Source organism: Lagopus leucura, unplaced genomic scaffold, assembly GCF_019238085.1.
Source record: "Lagopus leucura isolate 7727_CA_CO unplaced genomic scaffold, USGS_WTPT01 Super-Scaffold_100001, whole genome shotgun sequence".
In the NCBI taxonomy this organism is placed as follows: domain Eukaryota; kingdom Metazoa; phylum Chordata; class Aves; order Galliformes; family Phasianidae; genus Lagopus; species Lagopus leucura.
In genome coordinates, this window is record NW_024962262.1 from 4965095 (window position 1) to 4985260 (window position 20166).

The window sequence follows — 20166 nt, forward strand, 5'->3', positions numbered from 1 at the left end:
AGAGAAAGTCTTAGAGAAGGAACAGCCTGTTAGGAACAAAAGATGAAGGGACAGGTATTGATGCTTGTTTTTACCTTTTTGTATTTATGACAAATGAGAACACACAAAAAAATGATCAACAGGAAGATAAATCCAGCAAAAACGCAGAGTGCAGCATTGTCTGGCAGGGAAGAAACAGTTCATGCAACTTTAAAAGAGAAATGTTACTACCCACTGACCAGAGACTGTGACTAGGGCACAAGGAGAGCTGGTAGCAGCTTAGCTGCTTTTACTTTTGCAGCCACTTCACATCTGAGCTTCCTCTGTGCTGGGAGTACAACGGAGACACAAGCAGAGCAAAGAGCTGGGCAGGGAACACTCAGTTGTGGGTAGTTCTGACATTTGCTTTCATTTAAAGAAACGTGCTACATGAATCAACGCATCTCAGGGGCTGGACTTTGTGAGCATAAGCAGAAGTAAAAAATTCCTTTTCTCGTCTTCCCTTTTCTCTCTTTGCATCTTCCCCCAAGCAATGTAGTCAGATACCAAAGCACCAGCATCAGCGGATGGACTGCACAAAACCTGCTTTGCAAACTTTTCTGCTGCTCAGAAAGGAAATCTCTTACCTAGCCAAGGTCATACAAAAAGGTACTGTTTGGTGAGGAAATGCTACATGAGGTCTGCCTTCATATTCTGGTAATTTCTAAGAGCATAAGGATTTGGCTTACTTTCTATTGCCATTTCAACATAAATGCTCAAATTCTATCAGTGGTCACAGCTTATGTCAACTGTGATCAAAAGCAGCAAACAGCTTGGTTGTCCATGACAAGGGAAAGCTCTGTGCTTTCAAATGCTTCAAAGCATTTCTCAAGTGCCAGAGCGTGCTTCCTGGAACTGAAGTATTCTGCCCTATGGGATGTACGTAGAGTGACAAATGTCAAGTGGATGGGCAAATAATCATGTTGATTTTCTTGGACAACAAGCAAGCAATCTCGGATAGGCTTTACAAGAAGAGAGATGGCACAGCAAATCCCAAACCAGGGATCTGTTCCCCATGTGCCTCCTCCAGGATAGGAGCAAGAGCCAGCACTTGCCACCAGCTACCAGCATGGCTTCAGCTCTTCCCAAAGCTGATGCCTCCCGTTTCCAGGTGGAGATTACTAAGAGGAAACAAAAAAAGCAGATTCCAGCACTGTCATGATTCCATCCTGCACTTCTGACTCTTGTGGGATTTCTGCTCATTTTAATGAAGGGGTTCTATGCTTTGGGATTAGACAAGAGACATATGTCTCCCTTTCACCCAACACTCCCCACACCGCGTGCACACAGTGCTTGTGTTTTCCCCTTAGGGCCAGCCATTTAGCCAGATAAAAATACTGCAGGTTCTACCATGACAGCTTTAATAAAGTTGTGAAAATCTGCACTAAAACACTGAGTTCTGGTACCTGGCATGTTAATGAAGCTCTTCCTGCAGTTGGAGCCGACCAAATTGCTTGCACAGCATTCAACAGAGAACGTTGTTGCTGTCTCCTTTACATCTAAAATACTGCTTGAAATCCATGACCCCAGAGATCTCCTTTCTGGCAAGAAGTTCTGGATCCCTTCCTTGATTTCTTCAGTACAGCTGGAAAACAAAGGAGTCCAGTTCTGATTTTTGGCTTGTACTCACTTTTCCCAGAGAAGGTAGGATGTTTCAAAACAAGTCTTACATCTGCATTGGAAGGGAGGAAGATAAGGACAGATGAACTGTTTTGTTCTGTCACTGCTAGAGAGAGGTTTCAGAGTAGTTTCTAGTGCCACGTATTTGTGATAGATGTGGCAGGGTAAGCAGGGGATTAAATGGGCTTTCTACTCTCACACTGGGTTCACACTCTCCTTCCATTCCTACTGCTTGTACCTTTACCTTGCCACTTGAGCTGCTACTAAAGCAGCCAATATAGCATGAACTCAGAGCAAAAGTTCTGACTCCTTCCATAAAAGAGATGCAATTTCAGCCACAAGTTTCTCTCACTCAAGGCCTAAAATGAAAAGCATCCATCCTACATGAATGGCTTATTTAAGATGTGATATGTAGATATACAGAAACTTATACCTGAGTGAAAGGACAGTTTCCACTTTTTACTTTTCTATCACTCAGTAACTTACTGCTTAACTTCCTGTCCACATAAAAAAAAAATCATGGATGAGCTAATAAATAAAGCTCTGCATATATAGGATTATTTTCTACTTGTGGAAGTTCTCAAGAAAAGAAAAAACTGCAGCATTTTCTTTTTCCAGAAAGCTGTTTTAAGGAAAATTTGAAACCTTCTAGCTGGATGTTTTCTTTCTTCTTCAGTTTCTACACAAACAGATTGATGTTTGGAAGCCTTTGCAATTATACGGATGAGAAAGTTGTCTACGTAATTCTTTCATATCTAGTTGAAATGCTTGGAGTTTTATACATAATCTTCCAAAAGATGATTTGACCTGGTGCTCTTCTACAACGGTGGGATTATTAGTTTTTGGCACATCTGAAATGAAAGCTACAGAATTCATAAAACAGCTCAATGCTGTCTCAGCTTCTCATGAAATTTTAGGGCCTGACTCATTGCCCTGAATAAATAAAGGAAATGGAAACACTCTCACTGACTTTAGCAACTACAGGTCATTGCAACAGCTGTATTAGCCAAAGCTTAACCAATTAATCAAACCCATACTAACTAGCACATTCCCTGAATGCCCCTCAGCTTTGATTGTAGATACATGTCTGAGGAGGTGATAGGATATATTTTGGTATGAAGAGCCTGGGATACACATCCTTACAGATTTTACTCAGTGCCAAAAAAAGTACTGAAAAATCTCCCTAATTTTGGTGATAGTAATTCCCCTGGAGTGGGCCACAATATTTCATTTTCTTCATTTAACTAAGGATCACTCAGATACGCTCCTTGCAACAAATTGAACAGAGAAGACTATTTATTTACTTGGATGAGTTCAGGTCAGGACAGTTCCTCCAAACCCAGGACGAGGCTGGATAGCTGTCAGCGATGCAAGAGATCTGCTTGAACAATAACTGCATTGTTACTTCAGGTTTTCCTGCAACCAGATGACACAAGACAACTTCTGTCAGTGCTCTGCTAACCACAACCTTTGTGTTTATGTGATAACACTACATCTGCCAGGGCCCCAGTCTGCTTCTGTGGTTGCAAAATAACCCACCTGGATGCCATCATGGGAGCTCGCTGCAGCCCTCAGCTCTCCCCCTTCCTCTAGCCCCTGTGCCTTGTGCCTTGTGCTGTGGGCAAGGGCAGTAGCCACTTCTCTACATGCACACAGACAAACCAAAACAGCAGCAGAGCCAAAACTGGAAATCTTAACTTCTGCTTTTCTGACTGAGAGCAAGCATTCAGCCTCAGCATTGCCCTGACAGCCCACTTCTGGTAGTCTGGCTCACATAAAATGTGCATGGAGGTGCCTGCTCTGCAGCTTTCCAGCATGGAACAATGTTTGAAGCTACAGCCATGGTTCACAGTGGAAACAACCAAGCGTACCAACCAAGACTGTGCACGCCTTTCAGCTGCAGGTAGGCATGTCTGAGGTGGTGCAGCCTTCATGGAGCCTCTACAAGACAAGTGGTCCCCAGACTGACTGCTCTAACTCACAAATGTCTTCAGTAAACAACAAAAAAAAAGACATAAACTGATCACAAAGTGCTACCACCTAATGGGTGTGCTTCCTTTCACTATATATCTCTCCAGCAGTCACATATGTTCTGTCTCTGTAGGGTTAAAATACAGCCACTGTCTTTCAAAGGGCTCCTAGGCTTTGTGGTTTTCTTTAGAAATGTTATTTTTTTTTTTAGTATATGACTAATTTCTCTTATTTTGTCCCCTCTGTTGACAGCAAACTAAGGGAAGGAGAAAAAAAGAAAATGACTTCCTCCTCTGATTTGATAAGTGGACTCTTCCTTGGTATTTACCATTTCATTTCCACAGCTTTATTGCTAAAAATGGAAGAACAGAAAGTAAAACCATGATTCTCTTCACACGACGCTGCACTAATGAAATCCAGGCACTGAGTATGGAGAATGGTGCTGAGTGCTTATGGGTCACATTGCTTGTGCTGGTCAGAGAAAGGACATGTCTCCTCTGCAAGCTTGGATGACCCCAGCAGGGTGCTCATGGCTAAGAGGGCATGTAATGGAGAATTTGCCCACCCCTGATATGGAGATATTTAACAGTACACAGTATGATCTCTTGGACTAAGGCTGGGACAAAGCTATCCCCATGCTGGATGTTCTTTCACCAGCCCTGCATAACAACTGAACCTTGACCTTTCCTGTTGGTAGTCACCTCATGCTATGTTGATAGTAGGGACATTCCCAGTGGTTTACTTCTACCCATTAAATTAGGGCACAGCTTATCTTGCACTCTGCCATGAAGTAAAGGAGGTCAAAAACTCTCCCAGATAGAACCTGGCTATCCAGATCCTTCTGTAAGACCTTTCTACCCCCAGGCAGATTGACAGATCCTGCCAACCTGGTGTCATCTGTAAATGTATTGGGAGTGCATTCAGTGCCCTCATCAGGCCATCACTAAAGAGATTGAACAGAACAGGCCCCAGTACCGACCCCTTGAGGACACCACTCATGACTGGTCACCAGTTGGATTTAACTCCATTCGCTCTTTCGGCCTGGCCCTCCAGCCAGTTGTTTACATAGCAAAGAGTGTACCTATCCAAACTGTGGGCTGCCAGCTCTCCAGAAGAATACTGTGGGAGTCAGTGTCAACAGTCTTTCCCTCATTCACCAGGCAGGTCCTTAGATCATAGAATTCAGTCTCTACTCAGAGATCACTCTGAGATTTAAGCCACCTAAGCTCAAAATGGATGGAGGTAATGAACATTTAATTGTCTCTCTTCTATTGTATGACACAGCAGCAGTGTAAAGCAACATCTAACCTCCATTTACATCAGTGATAAAACCTAATTGAGAGATCAAGGTTTTCCCTCCCAGATTTGGCTACGTCTTTACAGGGATTCTTTTCTCACTTACTTCTCACATACAGAGTGAATTTTTTCGTCATGACCGTATCATCATTTTCAGCATAAAATACATATATCCCAGAACGGTGCTGATGATTGCAGAACTTTGATGAAATGCTGTGGAGCAAAGAAAAGAACAAAAAATTGTCTTGAAAAAAGATTCTAGATGCAGTCAATATTCATATACATGTTTGAAACAATTCAACGCCTTCTAATGATGAATCCAGACTAAATTATTAACATTAATCCAGAAAGAATGTAAATATCTTGGAGGATTTCTTTCTCCCTGCAGTACAAATTTCCCTCGCAATTTTTTTTCATATTTCTTTGAGTGCATCTGGGACGTAGGGTTGTGATTTTGTGACCAGTCCTTTGGAAGACAAGGTGTATAACACATCCTGGTGCAGATGCTAAGATCAGCAAAGATTCAAGTTCTCTACTCTCTGGAGGATTTCTATGTGAGTTTCTAGCTGATAATAAGAACTAATACAAAATAGCAGTGAGATAGTTAGGATCATGCAAGATAAACCTCTCCAGATCAGAAGGTCTAATGGAAACTCAAAAATGAGTTCATCATCTGAAGGTCAGTTTCAGTGAGAGAAAATATCGAGATATTTCTGCAAGAGGCAGACTTCTGCTAACCACTGTGGCCCGTGGTCCAATGGATGGTAAGAAACCAAGACTGAAACCTGAAGGAAGATGCTTGTGACAGTGGAAACAGTGAGGGAGAGCTCCAAGAAGTCCCTGAGCAGAAACTATTATCAGAGGACTACAATGAAATAAAGATTGAGCATGACTGACCTATTGAGTGAGGAAGAGGTGGGGAGAAAGAACTATATCACCTTACAGTGTTGGCATCCCATTTTTGTCCTTTTGGTTAGGTTATTTTTGTCAGAATAATTGTCAGATTTCAATGGCAGCTTTTGCAGTTCATCAACTTCTGGACAGTGCCCTCAGACATAGGGTTTGAATTTAGGGTGGTGCTGTGTGCAGTCAGGGGTTGGTCTCAGTGATCCTTGTGGGTTTCTTCCAACTCAGGATATTCTATGATTCTATGACTCTATTTTCCTGGGGAATTAGAAGTAGATATTTAAAGACCATACTGGCAATAGAAAAAGTAAGAGAAAGCAAGATCTTGCTCATTAAGCATGATACCAAGCAAGAACTAAGACACCAAGTATTACCACACAGTTCTAATGAAGAAAACTTGCACATAAACAACTGGGAATTTTGCCTTCTGATGAATGCAACATGTCCATATTGAGTTACTGGCTTTTGAATGTGTTAATCTGAAAAGGCCTCAAAGATGTCCCTGAAACTCAAGGGATTGTTCTGAGGTCCGATCCCTTTTAAGATGCCTCAAAGACAGGGCAAACCACAAACCATTCGCTGCTTTTGAAATCCTAGGTCTGAAGGATTAAATCCTAATGAAGTAATGAGAAAATCATTAGAAAAGAAAATCATTAGAAAAGAATGTCTTAGTTATCTGAGAATCTTTGGGGATGTGAGATAGACAATATAAATCCAACAGAAGTCATTATGTATATGAAAACTCATTTGCTCTTAAGAGGGAATTGAAAATCATCAGTGTGATAGAACACAGAGGCAACTTCTGCAGACAAAAAATGCCTTTGCAGAGGCAACTGTGTTGCAGATAAAAAATGGGAATTTTGAAACAATCAGTGAAAACATAAGGGCATTGATAGAGAAATGAATCACTGAGACTTGAAATCAAAAGCTAAAGAAGGGGTCAGAGTTAATTAATAAAATTCAATGTGGTCTGTAATCAGAAAGAATAGCTTGATAAGGAAAAGACAGAAATCAGAAAAGGGAAAAACAGGAAATGAAAAAGGATATGAAAGGAGTAAAGTAGAAGTGTTAAAAGATGGAATTACACAGAAGTCAACTAAAATGAGCAAAGTTAGACTCAGAGTATGTTAAGGTATGTGTTGATATTTTTCATGCTGTTTTGAGAAATCTTCTGCTTTAAAATTATGTCCAGACCTACAGTGCTACAATTTATAGGCAGAATTCCCTCAGCTTGTTCCTCTTGCTGCTTCTAGAGACACCAAGGTGAACAAAACCCTCACCTCTCACTGGGCAAGCTCTAGTGGTGTGGGGCACAGGTGGGAGCAGTCCCCCAGCCTCATTGAGCCACAGAAGTTGTCTGGGGTGATGCAAGCATGGAGGCCACCAGAAGCTGCACTTTTCTGATTAATGGATTACCTAAGCTATGTCATATCTTTCCAAGTTGTTATTGTTGGCTCATGCTTTAGCACCTTCTTATCTGGATTGAATTACATTAGCCGCCAAGAGTCTAAGAAAAAATGACTCCTACTCTTAACAAGTCCATGAGAGCCACTAAGCAAGTAAATTTGGCATTATCAGGCAAGGATGAGCAAATTCTCATGGCTGCCCCACAAGACCTCACTTCCAAAATCAGTCCTGACCACAAAGAACAGACCTGCCTAGCCCACATCAGGCATACAGATTAGTCACCGACATTATCGAAGTTTGATGACAGCCCTCACTTTATCAGCAGGGACAGAGTTCCTGTGGTCACTGCCAGGAGATGACAGTTTACTGATCTCCACTGAACTGTCTCTGAAACATGCAGAGGTCTGACTCCAATACCCTTCTGATGCAACAAATAGGCAAGTCTGTTGTGAAGACGACTTGAGAAGCTAGTAGGTATGATCAGACGTATCAAAAATATTTTGGAAATGAAGCAAAAAAAGTGAAATCAAGGCTGTGACACAGCTTAAAGGAGATGTTAAGAATATGTAAAGAAATTAGTGTGGGTAGATTAACATCTGCCCACATCTTGCTTTTTTTAAAGCTAAAACTTCACAAGAGCAGTGTGGCTTTATTTTCACTAAGGTGAACAAGAGCTGCTACCTTGAAAATGTGGGACTACTCTGAAAGAAACTCTGAAGGAAATTAGATAATCTTATCAAGAGATTAGAAAGCCTGGGGAATTGAGAAAACATTAGCCTTAAACAGGACTTGTGCCAGAACTTTGTTTTAGGAAATAACAGAAAAGGTAGATAAATAACAGGTTTATTCACAACATGTTTTGCAACAATGGAAGAATACCATGACCTAGGTAATTAGCAGAACGGTATGTTTCTGTGGCACAGGCAGAGCTGCACAGATCTAAAGGCAGCTTGGGAAACTACAGGGCCCTGGGCTTGATTTGAGCAACAGCAAAGATACCGGGAACATCATCAAGAACAGGATGATGAAAGGGGAACATACAGAACTTGAGGTCCAGTGTGATCTCAAAAGAGATCGCAAAAGAGCTGTAACTGAAAAATCATATCAGAGAGGAGAATGGCAAAGTATATACAATCTGAAAAGTTGCATAATTTACCAATGGGTTTATTATCTCATGGAGAATAAAGAGATTCTATAGATCATTTAACAAATTGCTGTTGAAAGCCAAACTACCATTGGATTACCATTAGTTAACATGGCTTTATCACCTGACCCATCCACATATAAAAAATACAAAGAGAGTGTGAAATATGGATGATAATAAGACATAAAATGAAAACATTTGAAATTATATCAAAATATTCCAGTACCTGTGTCCATCCTCACTGTAACTTTGCTTACATGGAAATGTTTTCTGGGAAAATAGCCACATGCATTCAACTGGTGGATACGCTGTAAAGTTAACTTCAAAGCAAAACTCTTCATCACCAATTTCAAAATCTTCTCTAGAGTCAGTTATATTTATAAATCCCTTTTCTGAAAAAGAGATAATATTGATACTGTGTTAAAAAGGCTGACCTGCTTAATGAATGGGTTCTGACATCTGTCTGTTTTTTGTTTTAGTTGTCACAAGTGAAAAAAGGCGCCGTTACATCACAAAAGGCATCCTGTTAATCAAAAGAAGATAATCCTTCAAAAGTGGCATTGCAGTGATGTCACTGCGCTCTGGCTTGAGTCTGTGTGATATCTGCTGGAGCTGTAGATATGATCAGACGAGAGCCCTTCCAAAATGCTCCAACATTTCTGCTCTACCCACCTTACAGAACCTCAGGTCCAGTAACTCCATTATTTTTTCTTTGTTTGCTTTAGTTGGGTGTTAGCAGCTGCATCTAACAGAACAAAACCACGCGGCACCACCAGCATGACCAGATGTTAATAGTCTCTGTTTCTGTGAAATGAGCTAAAGATTTTGTAAATAAGTCTTATAACTGTTCACTTATTTCTTCATCTAAATTAAAATTATTTTATGAAAGGCAAAAAGAACATGAGAAAGCATTTTGAAGGTGTGCATTGAATATGTACAGCTGGTTTTTCCTTGCTTGGGTGGGATTGGTTTCACCAAATAGATCTGTCTGAAGTTCAGTGACTCACCTAAGCTGTTTTGTTTGGACCTCTCATACATTCAGTGGAAGGGGGTGGGCATGTCTGGATATATCCCATCCTTGAACAGAAGATAACAAAGATATAATGAAATGTTCTCTGGAAATACTCATGCCACTGACTGCTGGAGGAACCAGGTCACTGCTGCAGCTAGATGTCTCATGAGCTGCAATGAATCCAACCCAAAGAGAATGAACAGCAGGCATATGTGGGAGGCAACAGTCCTAATTGCATCAGCAGATATAGGATCAGCTCTGTGAAGATCACAGAATCATATATGTTAGTGAGCTCTGGAGATGCTCAGAGGAGGTCCAACTAGACAAGGCTGCCTAGACCTGTGTCCAGTTCAGTTCGGACTTAGGGGAAACTTGTGTCAGTGTTAAATCAGCCACCTGGTGAAAAAACTGCACTGTAGAAGTATTAACAGAGTGGGATTTCTCTTCAGTGTGCTTTTCTTTCAGTTGTAACCCTATATTGATTTTGGCATGTTTTGTCTGTCTAACTGACTGGTTTAAAAAATACTATCTGGAAACTCCCATACAAACCACAAAAATTTCAGTATTTTAAAACAAGAAGCAATCCTATTCATGACCATTATCCTCCTTTTTATGCTAAAGTTTTATTGGTTTAATAAATTAGACCTTCACCTTTTGATTACTCCCTTGGAACTCATCTTTCCAGGTCCAAGGTTGTCTGTTTACAAGTGTTAACAATACAGCTTGTCAAGAGTGAAGGCTTTCTCCAGAGTGCACACAGGGACTCTGGAGTAGGAGGAAAACACTCAGAAAGAGTAGTTCCTTTCTTGAAGCAGAAAGAAAACAGCACTTTCATTTTTTCCTTGGCTTACTTTTTTTTTTTTTTTTCTTGGCACGTTTGAAAGTATTCGTGCCAGAGAAATAGTGAGCATGATTTTTAATGATAAAGAAGTGAGCTGAAATTTTTGAGGCTGGAATCAAACTTTTTGTGCCACTGCCTTTATTGCGTTTGTTTAATGCTACTTGAAACTTAATATATGTTACAAAATATCTTGCATATTCCCAAATTCAGATTGCATGCTGCTAAAAATTCTTTATTCAGCACTGGTTGAAATTGAAGATAAGACCTGCAGGAACACAGAGCCTTGCAGCTGCAGTTGTTGGCACGATCTCTGTTTAGCTTTCAGTGTCTAAGCACCCTGCCTGATTTGACCAACTAAGGAGGATGAGATAAGCTGCTGAAGTATCGAGTAGCAAAGAGCAGGCAAGATGTGTCTGGCTAGGAGGTGTTAGAGATCATCTATCAGTGTAGCTGTATTATGCAAACTCCCTAGGCAATGCAGAGTGCCCCAACTTCTTGGTAAAGTTACATCACCACCAATCCCAGTGTAGCTATAGATGCAGATTCATGAACAGTGACGGTCTGAAAGTAGGACACCAAACATTTCAGAGGTTGCTACCCTGTAACACAGACATCTGAATGAAATTTCTGTACGTATCACTGTTGAAATTGACTTGGTGTGCTAGCACAGATTCACTCTGGCAATGGCTGTAATTAATAAATCAGGCTAAAAGCTGTGACACATAGAAGTGTTGCACGTGATGTCCCTGTATAACCTTGGAAAAGGAAGTGTGAGGTAAGTAACATCTCTTCTCATTAATCCACCATGTAAGCAAACAGATCTTTTCAAAGCAAAGCCAAGGAGTCCACAGAGGTTTCACAAGCATGAAGTGGTATTAAGGAAGGTACAACTCCCATAGTTTGGAATAATGAGGTAAAAAATGTAATGAAAACAAAATTTACATTACAAATGTACAACCTTTCATGGAGAGTGACTCACATGTCTCCTGTCAATGTGATGCTTAGACATAAGAGTTCAGGGATCCAAGAAGCTGGTATTTCTGAAACGAGCACTGGTACTAGAGAAAGAAGAGGATTTTGCCCCAACCAGGTATCACACTCAGTTATTGTATATCATTGCAGAACTTCCTGCTCAGAAGTAGGCAGAAGCTGAAAAGGGGATGTTGCACTGGAAAAGTCATTTTTGAAGATGCCAAGGGAAGTATTCTCACTTCCTATCACCCCTAGCTTAGGCGTTGCAAACTCTGACAGTAGCTACATCTAAGATCAGATGGGTGCTTCACAGAGCCTGGTTCTTGGGGAGAATAGCCCAACTCCACACATTGCTGTCACAAAATGGTTCCCAACATTGACTTCAGCAGCACCACCCAGGCTACAGCTTTCCTTTTAACGCCTTATTTCCAGATCTCTGCCTAGTTAGTATATTATCTCCACCTGAGAAATCAGGTTTGCTTCTGAGGCTGTAATGGGATAATTTCAAGACTGTTGGCTTTTAGATTAACATGTTGCCTGAGTAGAATGAAGTTTCTGTTGGTATGTTTGAACTTTCAGGCCTTGTGTAGCTTGGTGCTAGAAGAATGGTTCGTTTCAGTGCCTGAGAAGCAGAAGACAAATAGACCAGCCAGTAACACAGCAGCAGTTGTCTCTGGAGCTTCAGGTTTCCCTTCCTACCATCACAGCTACAGCATCTCTCTTGTTAGGCAGTTTGCCAGCTCTGTGGTTATGGGCTGTTCATGATCTCTTTGTGCACTGTTCACACTTCATGCAAAAGTTTTCATTCTGCTACTAGTTCCACAGGTAACTGAACTAGAATTCTTTCAAAGATTTTCTTTTCCCTAAATAGTTTGGCAAACTCAAATGGCCGTCTGTCGGTCATTCCCTTGCCATAAGAGGAAATTGACCTTTCTCTTTTTTTCTGTGTCTTGGGTGAGAAAGCCACCTCCAAGAGACTTGCAATTGCTTGATTGCTTCCTAGTAGACCCAAATCAGGCCCGATGCAAACTTTCTATCTGCTTTTTTGCTGTGTTGCAGCAATGAGTCCCTGAAGGGACCATGCTTGCAGGTGGAGTGGAGATTCCCTACCAGGCAGATGGAGGACATCGTGAGGAGACTGAGATCATGGCTACAACCTTCCAAAACTCAGGGTGGAGTCATAGCAGAACAATTCTGTATCACGGTAGTTGAGACCAGCTGGTGGTCTCCAGACTGTGGCCAAACTAATATATGGAGCACTAATAGCTGAATACAAGGACAAGTCATGCTCATCATACTCTTGGCCAGCTCCAGAAATGGTGTGTTCTGAAAGGACTTTCTCCTAGATATTTGTATGCTCTGCAGCTGCCAAAATCTGACTTGGTAGCATAGAGGTTCCTCTCCCCAGAAGCCCCAGGGCAAAGCTGCCAGTAGCTTAGTGTCCCCACAAAAAGCTGCCGTGGCTTTGTGTCACACAGGCTGGGAGTATTCTACAACAACATGACCTGACTCCCAGCCTGTGCTTCAAGAAATAACCATGAAACCTCCCAGCAGCGCCTGCTCATTTCACCTCTAAAAGCACTGTCTGTTAATGAGAATTATTTGGAAAGCAGTTTGGAAAGAAAAAGTTTGTTATCGTCAGGAACCTGAATGACTCAGTTCAGATTAATCTCTTGGCTTTCCTGGTCTGTCACTATGTGCAAACAGGACTTTTTCTTAGAAACTGCCAGGAACACGTGTTGCACACCTGCAAGCAACTACTATACTGAAAACAAAGCAAAGCAACCAGTCCAGGGACAAAATTAACACTGGGGTTGGAATTACCTAAAACAGTAACCAGAGCAGTTTGATTTGGATGAGCTGTAGAAGAGCAGGTATAACGTCCGCTGTCACCTTTTCTTGCTGCTGAAGTAAACACGTACTGGACCCGAGTGGCTGAGTGGTCTGTTTGGTACTCCAACCCATCGAATTGGCGATTCTAGACGTCAACAGAAATTTCCTTTTAATCAGCTGATGGTGCCTAGTGTTGCTCATTTTAAAACATACTGCTTTCTTACCTGCGGCACTTCTTTGTTTTCAAAAGATAAATTTATTCTGAATTTGTAATTACGATAAACAGCTCTGCATCTGATCAGCAATGGTTCTCCAACTTTGAGAAGTAACTCAGCTGAAGGTGTTGCTCGTCTTTCACTTAAATCTACAAAATGAAACATAGTCACAAAACAACAGCTATGATTCTGTCTAGAAAGATACTCATTTAAATCAATGTTTGTTCTTCTAATTCTGTACAGATATCCATGATTACCTTGTAATGATAATTAGAATTTGAGAAAATTACTCATTAACCATGAAATCAGGAAATATGGTGGATTTAGGGGAAAGTTCTTTATTATGAGATTGGTGAGTTGCTGGAACAGGCTGCCCAGAGAGGTTGTTGATGCCCCATCCCTAGAGGTGTTCAGAGCCAGATCGGATGGGCCCTTGGGCAGCCTGGTCTGGTATTAAATGTGGAGGTTGGTGGCCCTGCATGTGGCAGGGGGGTGGGAGATTCATGATCTTGAGGTCCCTTCCAACCTGGACCATTCTGCAGTTCTGTGATTCTGTGATTTAGATGCCTCAAACCAAATGCTTGTCATAATTTACAATGTTTAGCTCCAGTCAAGCTTACTTAAAAAAAAAAAAAGAAAAAAAAAAAAAAAGACAAACAAAAACTTTACATTTTAAGGATATTCTGAAGCACATTCGCTGCAACGGAGCCCTAAAAGCATGCAAAAATCGATGACAGCTCTTTAGAAAAGGCAAGATGCTATTTACAGAGACCACAAATAGCTATAACAATTTAGGATATAAAATACAAGACAGAGCAATTGCATTCACGTGAGATTTGTTCTAGTGGTTACAAACAACTTAGTCCATAAAGGGTATTCAGGCAAGCAGTGCAACGAACTCCAGCAGCAGGATCCAGCTCACACATATAAAAACCCTAAATGGGAAGTTACCTATAGTAAAGAGGTTGGTGCATTCTCTGCCCAGATCATTAGCTGCACAGCACCATATATAAGTCTCAAACAATTCACTCTGGTATACTTCATATTGTACCTTCTGTATGCCATCTATTTCTCCATTTTCTTCATGCATTTTATTAAGGCAGCTGTAATTGCAAGCACAATTATTCATTGACTCATTTGGGTAACCTCCAGTGAATAAATCTGATAAATCTCCAAGCCATGAGAATATGCAAACAATAGTGGGAAAATTGGATCTTACACTGCAGAATAAAGAGGAACTCGGAAAGGCAAAGATAAGAAAATAAAAATGTCACAGCCTAGCCATAAGAATGATCTGAAATGACCTGAATATACTCAAAATGATGCATGAATGGGTAATTCTATAACTAAACGGAGAAATCATACAGGTTGGCCTTTCACATCATGTCCCTGAATTCATGATGATGGGAGTTGCTCCAAATCCAGCAGAAATGAAATCCCAGATCCCAAACTGCCACACAGCAGAGAAAGGCATTCCCTATTGCCAGGGTACGAAACACACTGCAGTCTATTTTCTTTGAGCTGATGTGCTGCTTACTTGAGCACATTCACACAGTTGAAGAATCAATCAAATATGATAATAGAATGATAAAAAAATCATGATCCCTTATGACATCTCCCCAGCTTTAATGCAAGCGTATTTCTTTTTAAAGTGAAAAACTAGAGAAAAAGGAGACACTTTTGATTTGTTCTGGTGACATTACAATGCCAAAATCTGGAACAACACTTCCAAGCCAAGAGCTGGAGGTTTCCAAAAGAGTGCAACAGCCAACATTTCTAAGAAAACTGTGCTCCCACGTTCCAACAGTGAGTCATGCATACACATGGGTGTGCAGCCCAGCAGAGCCCACTGCGTCCTGCAAACATGCTGACCCAAAGCTCTTTATTATACAGCCAACTCACCAGGCAGACCAAACACTACAAAGCCTCTCCTTTCCTCATCAGAAAATGGTAAACTTTCAGTCTAGAAATTCATAATGCATAAAAACCTGTGCCGTACCTCTTTTCATGTGTTTTGCAAAATGTCCACTTCACAGAGGGCTGGGGGTAGCTCTGTGATATGCACTTTATTATATCCAGTTTCTCAGGTATCATGAAATAGGGTTTGCCAGGTTTACCTGTTAAAAATCATGCAACTGTTTAAAAATGCTGAAATAATAATTATTGAGCTAACAGTGCCTTGCTTATTTCACAGTACTTGAAGTCACAGAGATGGAACTTACTTTCATGAGTTTTCACTGCTGGGGTCAATGAAACAATTCAGCCCTGAGCATATTGAGGGTTGGTCTCAGCAGCTTTTCTGTCTTGATTTGCTAAATGAATACATTTCCCACTATCAGTGACCTGCACCAGATAATGATCCTGGGGCTAACACCTTGCTGTTATGCTGGTGTTAATGTGCTGGTGTTAACTGGATGTAGCTGCCAGTCACATGGGAAGGAGCAGAGACACCTTTGGAAACCACATCCCAAGCCCCTGGCCTTTGGTGGAGCATCCCCAGATAAGATTGTCACGTCCAAGTCAGACACAATGGAGGAACAGCGGGGAACAACGGCTTCTGATCAGCAGCAGGCTTCTCCATGCAGGTCATCTTACATTAGGACTTCCACTCGAGAGACTGACATTTTCTTTAGAGCCATGCTTTCATTTCCAGTAAAGTGACACATTAAGGTGAAACTAATACTTGTAGCTTTTTAATTTCTTGTTCATTCCCCTCTTATAAGCTTGGCCCAGAGGGCTTTTTTTACCTACAGAGATTCACATCTCAGTTGAAGGGTTCACATCTAGCCTGAAGGATTTTATGAGATGTAATTATGGCATTAGATTCACAGGAGCGGATAATGCAACCCAAGCAATTGATATGAAAAAGATCTTTACTGAGACTATTTTGAACTGCTCTCACTTGTGCATGTAATAACATTTTTTACCTCTAAAGCCTAATTGATGTGGTAGTGAAAGTAAATTTTAATCAAAGTTTAATGCCCTGTCCTCTCAATGAAGCTCTTAAAATTGTAATTAGGACACCCAAGAAGTCTTCAGATAAAATAAGGAGAAACTGGAGGTGACAAATAAGGCATCTGAGAGTGAAAAAATGTCCATTAGAAGAAATATTTTAATAGCAAATAAAGAAGGCATAAAAATGTTGATTAAATGTTGATTAGACACAGTATATTAGAAACAAGGCAAGTAATAATGCTTGTTATTAAATCTATCTCTAAAGGGGCTTAGTCCTAGCAACTGTCAGAATTTTAGCTCTTTGGATTGATTTTTTGCTTTCTTTTCCTTAACACATTTATAATTTTTGAATTTTATATTTAAATTTGGGCCTTACAGACAAAACAATATGTTATTTCCTGTCTGTTAAAAAAAAATATCAATTCAAGTCTTGAAAAAAATGTTCTTGGACAACTCTAGTAGGAAATGGGAAACTGAATTTTGTTACAGCAGTTGCCTTTGCCTGGGGGATGTCCCTGTGTGGACCTTGAGGAAATTCAACCAAATCTGCAAAGCTGCAGCTCTGCCATGTCTTGCTGGGCTCAGCAGTTTTAGTGTCAGCTCCTCGTGCATCTCTGTGCTGAGCAGCTGTAGGGCTCACCCAGAGACCACTGAGAATAAATGAATTCAGATGCAAGAAAAAGGCAGCCCACAAACTTTGAGAGCATACAACAGCCATCCTTTATCTGCCTATTCTGGCACAGAGGGAAATCTCTAAGAGGAAAGAAGAGGGCTGTTGCACATTTACATCTTCATTTGCTCATTTGCTTGTTATCAACTAGTGAAAGCTGACTTGCATGCAGTAAGGCAGTCTGTGGTTTTGACTCGAGCCACTGAAGGCAGCCACAAGTCCTATGTAGGCATAGGAAGGTGCTTGAAACATATAACATGAAAGAAGTGGCACCCAGCACGGGCTAAGCAGACGAGAAGAGGCATTTGGGAAGAGAGATGCCACATGAAAAAGGTGGAAGCCTGACTGCTTTGGTGAACTCAAGCCTCTTCTCTTGGACCTGCTGGTGGAGTGAATCCTGCTGTCTGAGATATACTTACTTTGGATGAGAACAGGAACAATGATGGTGTAATTGCTGTTTTTACTGATGACCGAGAGAGTGTATTTTCCAGCTTGTGTTTCTCTTATTTGAGAAAAAGACAAAGAAGTAACATACCTATTAAACAGGAGATAGAGTCATCTTTGTTATCTGGAAGGTAATACGCTGCAGACACAATAATAGTATATATTCCATTAGCTCTTGATAGCATGATAGCATTAGTGCTTGATAGCATGAAAAAATATTCAGAGATAACAGTACTCATTATTTACATTACACCCTTTACCATAAAGTGTTTTAATCTATCTTGCTATACATGCAGCACCATAGGACCTTACAACCACAAGGACCCAAGTGTGTGCCTAATGCTGAGCTCTGGGAAGGACGGACTTAGAACAGCTGGAGTGATTCACAGGGAAGTTCTCTACCTACAATCCCATCCCAGGAGCCCTGCAGTTGGAGGCAATAACCTTCCATTGATGACAAGACTTAAAAAGTTAATGTATAACGTGGAATTATACACAAGCAAAGTCATGCAGAACATATGTTTGTATCCTAAGAGAAATGATCCCTACCATGTTCTTTGATCCAGTACCTCACTCAACTTACTGGTTATCTGAATCCAGTGAAGGTTCACAAGCTTGGATTTCTTTAAAAAACCAATGGCATGAAATGATCTCTGAAATGTTCATTATCACTCTTAATTCAATATCTTCAAACACATTAGCTTCCACTTTTTTAATCGGTTCATAGATGTTCTCTGCTCCCTGAGAATTCAAATGGCACTCGAGATCTTCCAAAATGTTAGAGATCTGCAATGCACGAGAACAAATTGTTGTGTATTCAGAAGCAATTAGCTTTGTTTGCTATTTCATATTCAAATATTTTTAAAGGATGCTCTTCTGGAAAAGTCTTCATAAATTAACAGTGCCTCCTAATCCCCAAATATAAACTGCACTAAAATAACACCTTCAACATACTCTGATTTTTTTCCTACTGTCAAACATTCATAAATATATTGAATTCTACTACACAAGGAAGCTCACTAGGATTCATGTTGCATTAGTTAATTCTGTTCTCTATAAAAGGCCATCACAAAGCAACGTCAGCCAGAAACATTACCATTTCCCATAGTGGCTATTCTTTGCTCTCATTTTTGCTTCCCTTCTTGCAGGACCACAGGAGGACAGAGAAGAACTATAATGAAAACTTTCTGTTTGAGACTTCAGTGCAAAGGCGGGGCCAGAATGTTTTTTACTATGCTACCACTTGCCATCATGGCGTCCAGAGAGACCTCAGCTCCTTGTGGGCTTCACTGCGCAGAGAATGTTTGGCTTGGGTGACTGCACACCTTTCATTTCCTCACCAGTGCATACTGCTAACGGTGAATTGCAAATGGAAAGTTCTGCAGCACTCATAGCTGATGGTAGACTAATGGAGTCTTTAAGTTTAGCTGCAGGAAGAGGTGTCAAGTACGCAGATCCCTGAAGAACAGCCCTAGATGTCTCCCTTATTGTGCTGGGTGACATTTATCCAGTTATGAAAGGATGGGGTTTGCTGCCTCCTTTGCCCCACACAGTGCTTGACCAGGTACCCTGGTATGATTCTGCTGCTTCTCATTCCTTGCTCCTTCTTTTTCCCTTTGTTTGATCTGAAAGGTACCTAGAGATAACAGCCATATTCCGCTTCATTAGACACAGGGACAGCACAGCTTTGGCTGGTGTACTGAAATGACCCCTTAGGAGACTGGTCATTGGGAAGTTGATTGTGACACCGCCATGGATTAAAGGGTCAGGGTGCTGTAAGCTTTTGGGAAAGTATCTGGGAGGTAATGGCCTTGTGTTACACAGGGTTGAATTAGGAAAAATTTCCTCTTCAAAAGAATGGTAAGGTACTGGAAAAGGGAGGTGGGGGAGTCACCATCCCTGGAGGTGTGTAGATGTGGCACTACGGGATGTGGCTTAGTGGGCATGCTGGGGATGGGTTGGGGGTTGGACTAGATATCTTGGAAGTCTTTTCTAATTGTAACAACTCTATGGTTCTATGATTCCATTTCTGGAGTGAACAGGAAACTTCATAAGCAACTTGCTTTCTGTCAGATCACCTTGGAAGATACGGATGTCTCTTCTGTCCTTGAAGCTCCATCTCTTTGTCTGATAAACGCACATGTAATCTCAGACGTGCTTTGATTCATTGCAGAAGTGAAAGCCATGGCTGTCATAACTAGAACTATAAAACAGAAGTAGAAAACAAATGTGATTGTGTTTATCTCTCTGCTCAGGGGTAAGCATTTCAATAAAAATAAAGCACAACAAAACTGCAGACAGATTGTGAGTTTTTGTTTTGTTGTTGTTGCTGGCAGGTAGTAGAAATACTTAACTATGCATGTGGATTTGCAGTATCTGCTTTTGTGTATTAAGACTAATAGACTGATTTGGGGAACCTTTGAACACCACAGACACACCACAATTCAAGAGTACGTCCCATAACATAGCAGAATGTAGTAGGAGAAATCTGGTTCACTGCAGTCAGATAGACCTCTTGTTGCCATAAACTGAGTTAGGATTTCACAGGGACGTTGAGGTACGCACACAGGGAACCGTCCGCCCTGCTCGGCAATAAGAGCTCCGCTCGGTGCCCGCGGACTCGTTCGGGTGCAGGGGCGATATATGGCCACGAGGGGGCGCTCCCGCCGCGCCCGGCCTCGCGCTACCGGGGAAGCAGCACAGCTGCGCTGAGGGCACGGCCGGCACTGGGGCAGCGACTTCAGCCAGCTCTGGCTCCTGCCGGAGAGATTTTTGTTCTTTTCTTCTTTACTTCTGTCTTTCGTTTTTCCCTTTCTTTCCTTTTCCTTTTCCTTTTCCTTTTCCTTTTCCTTTTCCTTTTCC

General features: G+C 41.2%; 1 protein-coding gene across 1 annotated transcript in view; it reads right to left on the reverse strand.

Annotated features, from left to right (window-relative positions):
• FLT3 (fms related receptor tyrosine kinase 3) overlaps nt 1–20166 on the reverse strand; it is a 35562-nt gene that overhangs the window by 6890 nt on the left and 8506 nt on the right. Inside the window, 12 exon segments of the mRNA XM_042867095.1 lie at nt 75–187; nt 1425–1603; nt 2943–3054; nt 5012–5118; nt 8589–8754; nt 13012–13165; nt 13245–13384; nt 14187–14338; nt 15235–15352; nt 17280–17395; nt 17888–18090; nt 19383–19507. Coding sequence (XP_042723029.1) covers nt 75–187; nt 1425–1603; nt 2943–3054; nt 5012–5118; nt 8589–8754; nt 13012–13165; nt 13245–13384; nt 14187–14338; nt 15235–15352; nt 17280–17395; nt 17888–18090; nt 19383–19507 — 1685 coding nt within the window.